The sequence below is a fragment of the Sus scrofa genome, chromosome 5 (genome assembly GCF_054392235.1).
Source record: "Sus scrofa isolate SSC_HxYL_T2T_F1_AM1 chromosome 5, Sscrofa_HxYL_maternal_Yorkshire_Landrace_v2.0, whole genome shotgun sequence".
Lineage (NCBI taxonomy): Eukaryota > Metazoa > Chordata > Mammalia > Artiodactyla > Suidae > Sus > Sus scrofa.
Genome location: NC_139387.1, coordinates 90,556,921 through 90,569,531, shown reverse-complemented (window position 1 = coordinate 90,569,531; position 12,611 = coordinate 90,556,921). Strand labels below are relative to the sequence as shown.

General features: G+C 42.1%; 1 protein-coding gene across 24 annotated transcripts in view; it reads left to right on the top strand.

Annotated features, from left to right (window-relative positions):
* ANO4 (anoctamin 4) overlaps positions 1–12,611 on the top strand; it is a 445,360-nt gene that overhangs the window by 189,122 nt on the left and 243,627 nt on the right. For all 24 annotated transcript variants that reach the window (XR_014804231.1, XM_084957412.1, XM_084957410.1 and 21 more), the window contains one exon: positions 9,817–10,011. Coding sequence is in view for 23 of the 24 variants with exons in the window: in XM_084957412.1 (XP_084813538.1) it covers positions 9,817–10,011 (195 nt within the window). In the remaining variant the exon portion in view is untranslated. The remainder of the gene's footprint in view (positions 1–9,816; positions 10,012–12,611) is intronic.

Sequence of the window (12,611 nt, the reverse complement as noted above, 5' to 3'; positions counted from 1 at the left end):
TTCCCTGATAGCCTTGTTCCCAAGTCTCTTAGTCAACCCATGGACCAAATCCACCCCCACTGCCTGATTTTATCAAGTTTTTTTTTTTTTTTTTTTTTGTCTTTTTTGCTATTTCTTTGGGCTGCTCCCACGGCATATGGAGGTTCCCAGGCTAGGGGTCGAATCGGAGCTGCAGCCACCAGCCTACACCAGAGCCACAGCAACACGGGATCCGAGCCGCATCTGCAACCTACACCACAGCTCACGGCAACGCCGGATCGTTAACCCACTGAGCAAGGGCAGGGACCGAACCTGCAACCTCATGGTTCCTAGTTGGATTCGTTAACCACTGCGCCACGACGGGAACTCCTGATTTTATCAAGTTTTATTGGAACTCAGCTACATAGTCATTTGCATGTCAGCTATGGCTGGTTTGGGGCTATAATAGCAGGGTTGAGTAAATGCAACAGAAACCATATGGCCTGAGAAGCCAAAAAAGATTTACTCTCTTTCGGCCTTTCTTTCCCCTTGGAGCATGGGCAGTCTGAAATGTGCCTCCCTGGTGGATCTTCTACATCTTCCTTCTGTCAGAGTACTTCTGCATAATTTGTTTCCTTGTGACAACATACTCCTCTTGTACATGCAGATTCTGCTTTCATCATCCTTATTTCTGTCACTGGGTCTAGCATGGCGGAGGGCTCACTAGTTGTCAGTAGAAATAAGTTATTATGTAAAATATTCTTTTTAATTAAATTTTACTCATTTGATAAATGACCCAAACCTTATCTAAAGCACTGTTTTCTCTAGGGGGTTAGTGTTTATCATTTGATATTCCTGACAGTAGACCATCTTGTGTTTCACTTTTAGAAGCATTTTATTGACTGCTAAGATAAGTTATAAGGTTGAATCCAAGGATTTTATGGAATAATGTTCTTATACTATTTAAGTTGCTCACTTGTAATATCATTTAATAAGTATTTCCACTGAAATTTAGGATTTCAGTGTATACTTTTTCACCATGTGTGGGTTTTACCATGTGAAGTCGATGCCTAAGTTCTGCTTTTGTTGCCTACACCCAACTCTATATACCTGGGGTTGTAATAATATTACATTTTTACTCTATTGTGAAAAATACCAAATAATTAAATTCATTTTCAGAAAACCAGAGGTGCCTTACAGTAGGCGTCTTAAAGAGAGGCCTTTGAAGATCTCAAAAGAACTCTTTTTAAGGTATTAATTTCAAGCCATGTACTTATAATTGCCTACTTCTATATATCTCCATACCTGTGGCTTACAAAAGTTCTCAGGCTAGGGATTGAATCATAGCTACAGCTGCCAGCCTGCCCCACAACCACAGCAATACCAGATCCAAGCTACATCTGCTGCTTACACCATAGCTCATGGTGGATCCTTGACCCACTGAGCAAGTCTAGGGATCAAATCCACGTCCTTATGGATACTAGTTGGGTTGATTTCTTCTGCACCACAACAGGACCTCCCACCTACTTACATCTTGTTCCCACCCTTAAATATCACCTGTGACAGTTTTCTGCTAAGTTTTCTACCTCTGTGTTTGGGCAGCAGGCGGGGAGAGTACATTGCACTGAAGTGTATGGAACACAAGGAAAACCCTTAAACTTTCAGGAGATAACAAGAAATCCATAGCCATTCTCTCAGAGTTGCCCTGAGAAAATGGTGACGATTTAGACAAGTTAAATATCAAAGGATGAGGTGAGGTGAGAAATCCAGAGTTTAGATTAGCCTTCAGATTATTGAAGAAAAAAAAAATGACCCAAAATGAAGAAATCTTGGGGAATCAAGGTAAAGGATAGCAAACATGAAGTTTTTGAGAATCTTCCAATGAAGTTTTCGGTGATATTGTTGAGTTATGGGAATGTAGAATCTTTAACTGTTACAATTGCAAAGGGTAGGGATTTCTAAGACTCTAGTAGTCAAGGTACAGGTAAAAAGTAGAGTTCCAATTAATCAATGGGTTAAAAAAAATGGCTTCCTATGCATTGCAAAGAGTGGCTGGGTTAAAGAAATTAATAAGAGGTAGTGAAGCACCCAGGGTCTACCAACATTTGGAAGCCTGTACTATGTCTAAAGAGGCAAGGATAGTACTGGGGCCCAGCAAAGTGGGAACCACGGACGAGGCACCACCCAGTAGGAGCAGATCTTATAGAGACCCTCAGAAGTGCTGGGACAGAGAGTGTGGAAGTAACTTAGCCAATCCCGCAAGCACATTTTGTCCCTGCTTTCATCATGTCCTCTCATTTCCCCTTGGCTGAAACAAGTAAGTAATGACCAAGTCCAAAATCAACAGAACAGGGAGTACACTTTCCCGAGGGGTCACATGACCGAGAGAAATGATGAAGAATTGGGGGTAGTAATCTAGTGTGTCATGGCGGTTTCCTAAAATGAAGTCCTTCTAGAAGAATGCTATAGCAGGGGGTCGGGGGAAGGAGACTAAATCAGCTGCATCCATAGAAGAGAGAGAAATGATCCCAAAGGATATAAAGAGTCTGGAGGTGTTTTGTTTTGTTTATGGTTTCCTTTGCTGTGCAATAAGTTTTAAGTTTAATTAGGTACGTTTGTTTATTTTGGATTTGTAGGGGACAAACCCTGGTAACTTCTGCCCAGCACTTTATTCGACTTGAAGTAATGTTGGTTGAACATTCTTGTAGGTTCTTATCTTTTCTGTTTCTATAAATTCTTCATATAGACATTGAACCAAAAGTTAAGTCTGGATAATACTATGTCTAGTGCTTAGCATTTTGGGGATTTCTTTTCAAAGTACTTGAATGCCATGGTAACGTGGCTTTAGACAGACAACGGTCACAATATTCAAATAACGGCGACTTGGCGGGAAGTCCTTCCTGGTTTGGATGTCTTGGTACTGCCAGATTTGTGTAACACACAGATGCCAGTCCATCAGATAGCCTGTTCCAATGCAGGAAGACCAAACAGAAGGGAGGTGGGAGATGCCCAAGGACCTGGCGTGATGGAGGAAGGTCGGACTCTGGCAAATCCTCTCATCAGGCCCCCTGAGATGGTTTGCTCTCTACTTCGTAGTTAAACCTGAGAAAAAGAAAAAACGAGCAATGAATATCCCCTTCCGCAGATTTTTTTTTCTTAATTAGGAACAGTTGAGTCTTATGTGATGGCATTCAAAACATAGTTTTTCAGTCCCTTGAAAAGTAATTTATCTAAGAAAAGACAAGAAGAGTGATGCAACACTTAGACGCTATTGCCATGAGTTGTAAAACATCGACAGAGCTACAAATGTTCCTGTGGCACAAAGCTCCTCTGAATCACAAGGATGACATTTAGATGAAAGCAAATCACTTTTACACAGGCCCACTTCCACTGCGCAGTGTAGCCAGAACGAGTGCACCTTGGAAGGGAGTCAGAAAAACAGCACTGGAGAATTTTATCTTATGGAGAAAAATACTTATGTTTTAGGTAGACAGAGTTTTTGAAAATAAAGGAAATATATGAGGAGCTTCAGAAGAAATCTAAGCTTTCTTGGAGTTCCTGTTGTGGCTCAGCAGGTTACAAACCCAACTGGTATCCATGAGGTTGCAGGTTCGATCCCTGGCCTCTCTCAGTGGGTTGAGGATCCAGTGTTACCATGAGCTGTGGTGTAGGTCACAGATGCAGCTTGGATCTACCATTGCTGAGGCTATGGTATAGGCCAGCAGCTGTAGCTCTGATTTGACCCCTCGCCTGGGAACTTCCATATGCCATATGTGCAGCCCTGAAAAACAAACAAACAAAAAAGAAATCTAAGCTTTCTTTTGTTCCCAGAATATTAAACATTTATTGGGTTCTGGAGCCCATCAGATTTCTCAGGAGAAAACTCAAGCCAAGTAGGGAGGATGGCTTGAAATTTAGGAGACAGAGCAAAGGAAGAATGACTTGGAAGATGACCACACAAAGATGACTGCTGGAGACACAGAGCACCTGGAAGGATGGAAAGGAAAGGAAGACAAAGTCAAGACCTTGGGAAATGCCCACTGTGATAATGGCTTACCAATGTACATCCTTGTCCTGTGGATGTGACCGTTGGAAAAAGAGTTTGGAAGATGGGACCTTATGATGTAGAGATTAACTTGTATTTTCCAAGTGTGCCTTAAATGCCATCACTTGTGTCCTTAGAGAGGCAGAGGGAGAGGACACAAAGACAGAAGAGATGCTAGTGTGATTGTGGGGGCAAAAATTGCAGGGATGTGGTCACAAGAAGGAATGTAAGCACCCATGAGAACCTGAAAGAGGCAAGCCGCAGATTTCTACTCAGCTCCCACAACATCTTGGGACTTCTAGGCTCAGGCTTCTAGGCTATAGAGCTGTAAGGTAATAAATTTCTGTTTCAAGCCACCAGAGTTGTCATTTATTACAGTGGCCTTAGAGAACTAATGCCCCCATCTCTGGGAACAGGCAGGGAAAGAGAGTTAGGAGAGGTAGCAAGAAGCTTAAGTGTCAGAGTTCCCATTGTGGCTCAGTGGCTTAAGAACCTGACATAGTCACTTGAGGATGTGGGTTCCATCCCTGGCCTTACTAAGTGAGTTAAGAATCCAGCATTGCAGCAAGCTGCAGTGTAGGTTGCAGATGCAACTCAGATCCAGTGTTGCTGTGGCTGTGGTATAGGCCTGCAGCTGCACCTTCATTCTGACCCCTAGTCCAAGAACTTACAATGCCACAGGTGTGGTCCTAAAAAGAAAAAAAAAAAAAAAAGAAGAAGAAGAAGAAGGAGAAACTTAAGTGTCATGGAAACCAACAACAACAACAACAAAAACTTGAAAAAACAGATGAACAGAGGCGGTGGTGTTAAATGCTAGGGTCTAAGGGTTGAGAATGAAGAGTGAGGGGAAGGCATGGACAGGATCGAGGGCAATGATGGCAGCTGACCTGTGTGGAGCACCTGCTGTATGCCGTGAGAACTTCGTAGCTATTAACTCACTCCATTCTCACAACAGCCCTATGAGGTATAAATTATTATTATCACCATTTCATGAGTAAGTAATCTGAAGCACAAAAAGATTAAATAATTTGCACTAGGGAACTTAAATAGGAAATGGTGTGACCAAGAATTGAACCTAGAAACCCTGACTCCAGTACCCACATTTTAACCACATACCATCCTTGCCTCTCCTCATCCCTAAAGGTATGTGTTTCTCAAGCTTCTGACTTCAGATCTTTTATCAAGTAAGGTAGGTGATAGATCTCAGAGGAAAGATATTCTTTAAAGAGATTTTGATACAGAAAGGAGGAAAGATTAGAAACTCGACTTCCCCTGGGCTCCATCTTTACCACTAACTGAGTTGGAGAGGAAGCCGAGCTGAAGCTGAGGGAAGCAGATGAGCTTCAGGGCTGATGGCATCTAGATGAAGAGGGTATGATGAAACCAGAAGCACTAAACGACAAATGTGTTGCACGGGTGAACATGCACAGTGTCATTTCCTTGACCAGCGCTCGACCCTGTGCTCAGCCTGTGCCCAAGGAGTCTTGGCAGTGTGTAGAAGGTGACATGCAGAGGGAGAAGGAGCTGAAGGGAGACATGACCCCCCTCTCCACATGGCTTTATTTGGAGCCAAGCAGGGAATCAGAAATATACCACAGGATCCTTGTCCTCAGAGGCTCTTGAGCTGTTTGGAGAAATCGGGCCATCTCTGTGCCAGCAGGTGACTGAGAGTACAAGGCTGCTGCATGATAAGGGCTAATGGCAAGATTGGAGACCCTGGAGTGTTGACCATGGATCAGAGGACCTAGAAGGGCTTCAAGAGGAAGATGCAGTTTCAACTGGTTCTTACTGAGTAAGGCATTTGATAGCTGGTCAAGAAGCAGAAGGACATTCCAGATAAATGGAAAAGCTGTGGAAAAGATGGTTTTATAAGCATTTGGGTCAAGTAAGGGTTAGCATATTCTCCTTCCAACCCTGCCTTGTTGAGAACAACTATAGACTTAAAACAATTCACCTATGTATTGGTGTTTAGTTCATCAGATTTGGAGTTCCTGTAGTGGCTCAGGAGTAATGAACTCAACTAGTATCCATGAGGATGCACTTTCAATCCCTGGCCTCATCATTGGGTTAAGGATCTAGCAATTGTTGTGAGCTGTGGTGTAGGTCACAGACATGGCTCAGATCTGTCACTGCTGTGACTGTGGTATAGGCTGGCAGCTACAGCTCTGATTTGACCCCCAACCTGGTAACTTCCATATGCTAAAAGAAAAAAAAAAAATTCCTCAGACTACATACTCTAGTGGAAAAGATTAGGGTTAAAGTCCAGTGCTTACCTGTTGTGTGGCCTTGAATGAGTAACTTCACCTCTTGGGCCTCAGTTTCCCATCCGTAAATGTAGAAACAAATCCTGTCATCTAGGGTCATGGTGATGCATTAATGGAAAGATGATTGATATTGAGCATAACGCCTGGCCTTTAACAGATAATCACCGACAGCATTTTTTCCCAAAGGAATTAAGAGCAAATTGAATCATGTAATTGATTGATAATTCATTTCTGCAGATGTGACTTGTAACTTTTCATCTGACTGGAGTGTATTTGCTGTCTTGTGTATCAGCTATTTGTTTACACATCTCTCTCTCGTTCACTGAGCCACTGTATGCTGAGAGCTCTGATGATCCAGACCCTTTATCTGTACCTCTGAGAACTCTGAATTCTTAGAGGACCAGATGGATTTGCTCAGACCTCAAGGGTTTCCCTCCAGTTTCCCTATAACATACACATCTTCCTCATAACCATCCTGAATAATCATGAATTCTTTTTTATTTTTGACATTTCCCCATGATCTACATTATTAAATTTTTTAATAATAAATTCAGCAATTTCAAGTACTGATGCCCTTTATTTCTGTTGTATAATTTTTGTTCTCATTTCTGTCCATTTTGTGCTTCCTTGAGGGGAGTTATATAAGAGCTAGAAGTGCCATGCTGAGTCACAATCCTGGTCTCTTCAGCCCAGGAGTCCTTGGCAAAAGGGCCAGGAAGAAATGATTTTGGGAGAGCCGTTTATTTTGTGTTTGCTGACTGAGACTTAAAGCATCTCTCCCAGCCGCTTCATCTGTCACCTGGAAATCTGTCTGCCTTCTCCTGGAGTCTTATTTTTGCTTTCTAAGGCTTCACCTGCAGCATATGAAAGTTCTTAGGTGAGGGGTCAAATAAGAGCTACAGCTGCTGGCCTACGCCACAGCCACAGCAACTTGGGATCTGAGCCGCATCTACGACCTACACCACAGCTCTCAGAAAAGCCAGATCCTAACTCACTGAGTGAGGCCAGGGATTTAACCTGCATCCTTATGGATACTGGTCGGGTTCATTACCACTGAGCCAGGATGGGAACTCCCTCTCCTGAAGCCTTGATGGGTCTACAGATGTTTGTTTTGCAGCCTTTCCTTTCTGGAAAGGTGGCACATACAGCCGTGGCAGGGAGCGTGGTGAGGTGGAGTCCTGCCTGTAGAGAGACGCCTGTAGCAGTAAGGCTCACACTTGCCCAGGCAGCTGAGCCTCAGAGCAAGACATACACCCAAGGGGACCCCCCAGCATGACAGGCCTTACCTGGGTGAACCTCCCAAGAACAAGGCTCAGGCACACAGCCTTGTGGGCTTAGAAACTGATCATGGGGGCAGACTCTACTAAATCATTCATGAGGTGAGGATGGAAACCCATGATGCTAGTTTGCTAATCCACACCTAGGAAGACAGGAAGCCTGTCTGCGAGGGAGGTGGGAACACTGCTGTGATGACTGGCTCCTGCGCTGGAAGCCAAACCCTAATCTGAAGTTCATCTGGCAAGCTCTGTCAGAGTGAGGATAGTGCAGTGGATAAAGGAGAGGAGAATTGTGTGCCAGCCCTGTTTGTACATTTGGAATTCTTAAACTTTGAGAGTGTTGCCTGGATGGGCACTGCCCAGGTTTGTCACTCTTACACATGCTGCTTATTGCTGTTGTTTGTTTTTATGCTTCCTTGGCTGGCCAAACCTCATTCTGATTTGAGTCACCCTTTCCCAAAATTCATTAGAATTTACAAAATGACCCAGGTAGAAACTGAAGGTAATTCTTCATGCCTCTGATGTGACTCATGGGGATTGCTGATTTACAGTTTACTTCTGAGCAGGCTTTTCCCTCATATCTGGGTTTTTAGTAGACGTCTCACTGTGGACTTCCAGTCCTGAAAATATGTAAATGAGTTGTTTTATCCTGCTGTGCTCCATTTCCTCATCTGAATAAGGCACCAGATGAATTAGCTAACTACTAAGATATCTTCCACCTCTAAACTTCTCCCTTCAAGTTTCAAGAGATCTTCTACTTTTTTATTGAAATATAGTTGATTTACAATATTGTGGTAGTTTCAGGTGTACAGCATAGTGATTCAGTATTTTTAGTGTATACTCTCTGGAGTTATTACAAGACAATGGCTATAATTCCCTGTGCTCTATCCTTGTTCTTACCTAATTTATATGTAATAGTTTATATTGTTAAATCCCATACCTCTGTGTTCCCCTCCCTTCTTTCTTCTCCTCACTCATAACTACTCTAAAAAATAATTCAAAGAAATATGCATAGCAAAACAGAAACAGACTCACAGATTTTCCTTTTAATAAAACAAAATTTTAATTAAAAAATATTCTGCTGTTTGGTGAAGCTTAGCTTTTCTCCACCTGATGATGTGATTCCTGGCTAAGTTCCCCTTGCTAATTGGCATCAAATAAGGCTAACACCTTTCCTTGGTTTTTTTTTTTTTTTGAAAGAACAGATCTAGACTCAGTCAGCCGTGAGCTTGAATTCCAGGTCTGACCTCACAATACTTCTTTGGAAAAATCATACAACCTTTCATATTTTACTTGAAGCTTATAAAATGATTTTCTACGTTTCCATTAGGAGTTTATTAGCTGGAATACTTCTGCAGTGAAGAACTTTGTTTTATCCACTATTTGGTTTAAAGTATGGTTAGAAAAAGGAAAAGCAGGATGATAAATGCTTGCTTCTTTCCCTTCATCGTTTTCTTAGTGATTAATTGGTATTTTATCTACCTTTAATGGTGATATGAGTTTTTTTTTTCTTTTGAGCTCAGAATTTTTTGCATAGTTTCTATGTATCAGATGTAATCGATATTGATATAATCAATGTAAGTTAATGCAGTCAGTGTTGTTTTTGATGAGAGTGAAATAAAGACTGAAATTTGCATTAAATTGCTTTGGCACCTAAAAAGCAAACCAGCAATAAAGGAAGTGGAATAGATGAAGATTGGAAATTCTTCTTCAGCTTTATGGGAAGATCTTTATTTATTGAAGCTGGGTCCTGGGTACATAGGGTTCATTATATTACTCTTTTAACTTTTAATATGTTAGAAATTTTCCCAGATAAAATAACTCTAAAAATGTACATAATTCTATGGTGATCAGAGGTGTAAATCTGAATTCAGTCTTTAGTCTGTCCATGAATACCATGGAAAAAATTCTTTGATTTTATTGAAATTCCAAAGATCACAACAGTTTCTAATCTTTATTGCCCCTGACAACAGCATGCCAGTTATTTGCATAGTTTCCAGGATTTGGGAAATCATTTTAATATTTAACTTTATTGAATTTGTTTATAAAACTCTTGTCATAAGAACTGAGGGTGTCCACTTTTGGATGAAATGATGTTTGGTAAATAATGTAATGTGAGAATCAATTAGTATCCCAATTCTAGTATTACTAGCATCTTTTAAGGATTTGAAACATAATTACTTAATGCTTTCTATTGTGCCTGAAAATAATTTGGCATTTTAGCCATTCTGGACTGACTTCTTCAACATAATGGTTCTATTCCTCATTCTAGGTTTAAGTTTATCTATTCATGGGGCTGAAAAGCGTTTGCAAATCCATCAACGCCGAAGTGTGGCAAGCCGCCCAGGGTCGCGTCGTCGCCTGCCCGTGGTCAGGCATTCCTCACTCCCACCAGGCAGAAGGTCAATAAAAATGGAGGCAAGCTCTTCTGGAATCACAAATGGGAAAACCAAAGTCTTCCACCCAGGTAACACATGGGGAGAAGTCAACAGGGACCTCTGTTAGCAGCAGCCTTACACAGCCTACATTATATTTTCATTGTCTAATTCTGCCTTGCTTCCAGTCAAGCCTGCTTTTTAAAAGAATCTTGTTTCCTCCCGCCTTCCCTCCAGTCAGTGGTAAATGTCACCAAGACCAAAAGGACAGAAGAGAGCTTGGTATATCAAAAAAGGTTAAGGCACCATTCTTCTTACAGTGGTAGAATCTAAATAAAAATTCCAGTGAAAAAACGTGCTCTGTTCAAAAAAAGCTTATTGAATAATAAAACAGTACAGAGATTTGATGATTTTCATGATAATTTGCTCTAAGATAGCCTGGGGGAAAAGTCATGCTGAAAATGCCCACTTTGAAGCCTCAGTTATGTGATTTGACTTGCTCCTATTAAGCAATTAGGAGACTAGAGTCATGAAGTTTCAAGGCTTTGAGAAGCATCTGTGATCTCTTAAAAATGTTAAAATGAGTATGTATCAAAATTGGTAATTACAACTAAAAGTATTTGGGCAAGAGGCTCATTTATGTATTCATTTATCCATTCTGTAAGTTTATTGAGTGCCTGCTACATGCCAGGCATCGTTTGAGTGCTGAGGAAAAACAAGTGAACACTGTCCTTCTGATTCATAGAAATGTCACATTGTGAGGGAATTCAGATAGTATAATTCTTAGTATAATTCTCACCCAATCCTGATTCCTCAGTTAATGTCCTTGCAGGTGGCTCACCCACCTCAACTAAAGCCAAATTTCCTTCTCTAGCCGTGTCATCTTCTCTCTCTCAGCCAATAACCTTGTTTCCTAACCTCATGGAGAAACCCATGGGCCATGGGCTTGGATTACTGCAGGACCCTTACCCTGCATCTCCTGGTATATCTTTGTTTCCTCCCATCCTTCACCCCTTTCCTCTGGTTTTCAGAAGATGAGGGTCTTTCTACAGTCCTTGACCTAGCTATCCCCTGTTGTCCTTCACCAGTGGCCTTGGTACCCCTCCTCTTTTAAACCTTGCTCTTCCCCTCAGTCTGTGAAGAAGGCTAAAGCTTCTTTCCTTCTAATCATCTTCACTTGACACTGTATCCCTTTTTTCTCCTGCCACTTCTCCTCCTGCCTTCTAAGCCAAACTTCTGAAAGAAGAATCTACTTTTGTTGGCTATGTTCTCTGCCTTTCCAACCACTCCCAACCCCACACAATCTGGTTTTTACATTCTCCACTCCATCAAAGCTATTCTTGAGGCCCTTAATGACCCCCTTTTGTCACCATGTGGTGAGTAGCAGACTCTTCTGATGCACCAGACCAGGATGGACCACCATGTTTTCCCAAATCCTGGTTTCCATGGTGGCCTTATTTCTTCTTCTTCTTCTTCTTCTTTTTCTCTTTAGGGACTCATCCATGCATATGGAAGTTCCCAGGCTAGGGGTCAAACTGGAGCTGTAGCTGTCAGCCACAGCAATGTGGAATCTGAGTCTGTCTGTGACCTACCATAGCTCATGGCAATGCCAAGTCCTTAACCCACTGAGTAAGGCCAGGGATCAAACCTGAGTCTTCATGCATACTAGTCAGGTTCTTTCTGCTGAACCACAAAAGGAGCACCCCCCAAAATATTTATTGAGTGCCTTTTAGTTTTCCAGCTACTCTTCATGTACTTGGGATACATCAGTGAATGAAGATCATAGAGGACCCTGCCCTTGGCGAGTTCACATACTACCTGGGAGAGACAAGCAGGATATAAACACAAGTAGATAAATTATATAGTGTCTAAGAAGAATGTATTTTGGATAAAAGAAAAAGTAGGGGAATCAGGTGGTAGGATTGTATGTTGCAATTATAAATAAGGCTATCATGGTAGGCCACTTTGTGGGAAGATGTGTGATCAAGGACTAGAAGGAGCTGAGAGAGCCATGTAGATGGGAAAGTTCCTTCTGGCAGAATGATAGCCAGGGGACAGCCCTAGGATAAGAATGAGTCCGGCAGTTTGAGGCAAAACACAGAGATCTCTGAGCCTGGGATAAGAAGGAAACATCAGCTCAGTGAGGTCAGCGGGACCAGGTGGGGCAAGGTCTTGAAGGCAATTGTAAGGACTTTGAGCCCTATGTGAATGCAAGCTCTTAATGAGCCAAAGAATTCCATGATATGACTTTTTTTTTTTTTTTTGTCTTTTTAGGGCTGCACTTGCAGCATATGGAGGTTCCCAGGCTAGGGGTTGAATCAGAGCTGTAGCTGCCGGCCTCCGCCACAGCTCGTGGCAACACCAGTTCCTTAACCCACTGAACAAGGCCAAGGATTGAACCCTCATTCTCATGGATAGTAGTCTGGTTCATTAACCACTAAGCCATGACAGGAACTCCATGACTTATTTTTTAACAGGATCACTTTGGCTGTCTTTTGAGGATGGACTATAGGGGTAGAGGGTAAAAGGAGGAACGTCAGATAGGAGGCCACCGTATTAATCCAGTTGAGACATGATGGTAGCTCTTACTAGGGGGCAGCAGCAGTGGTGGTGGGAATTTGAATTCTGGGTGTATTTTAAAGCTGGGCCAAAGGAGTTTCAATGTATTAGATGAGGGATAGGAGAGAAAGGA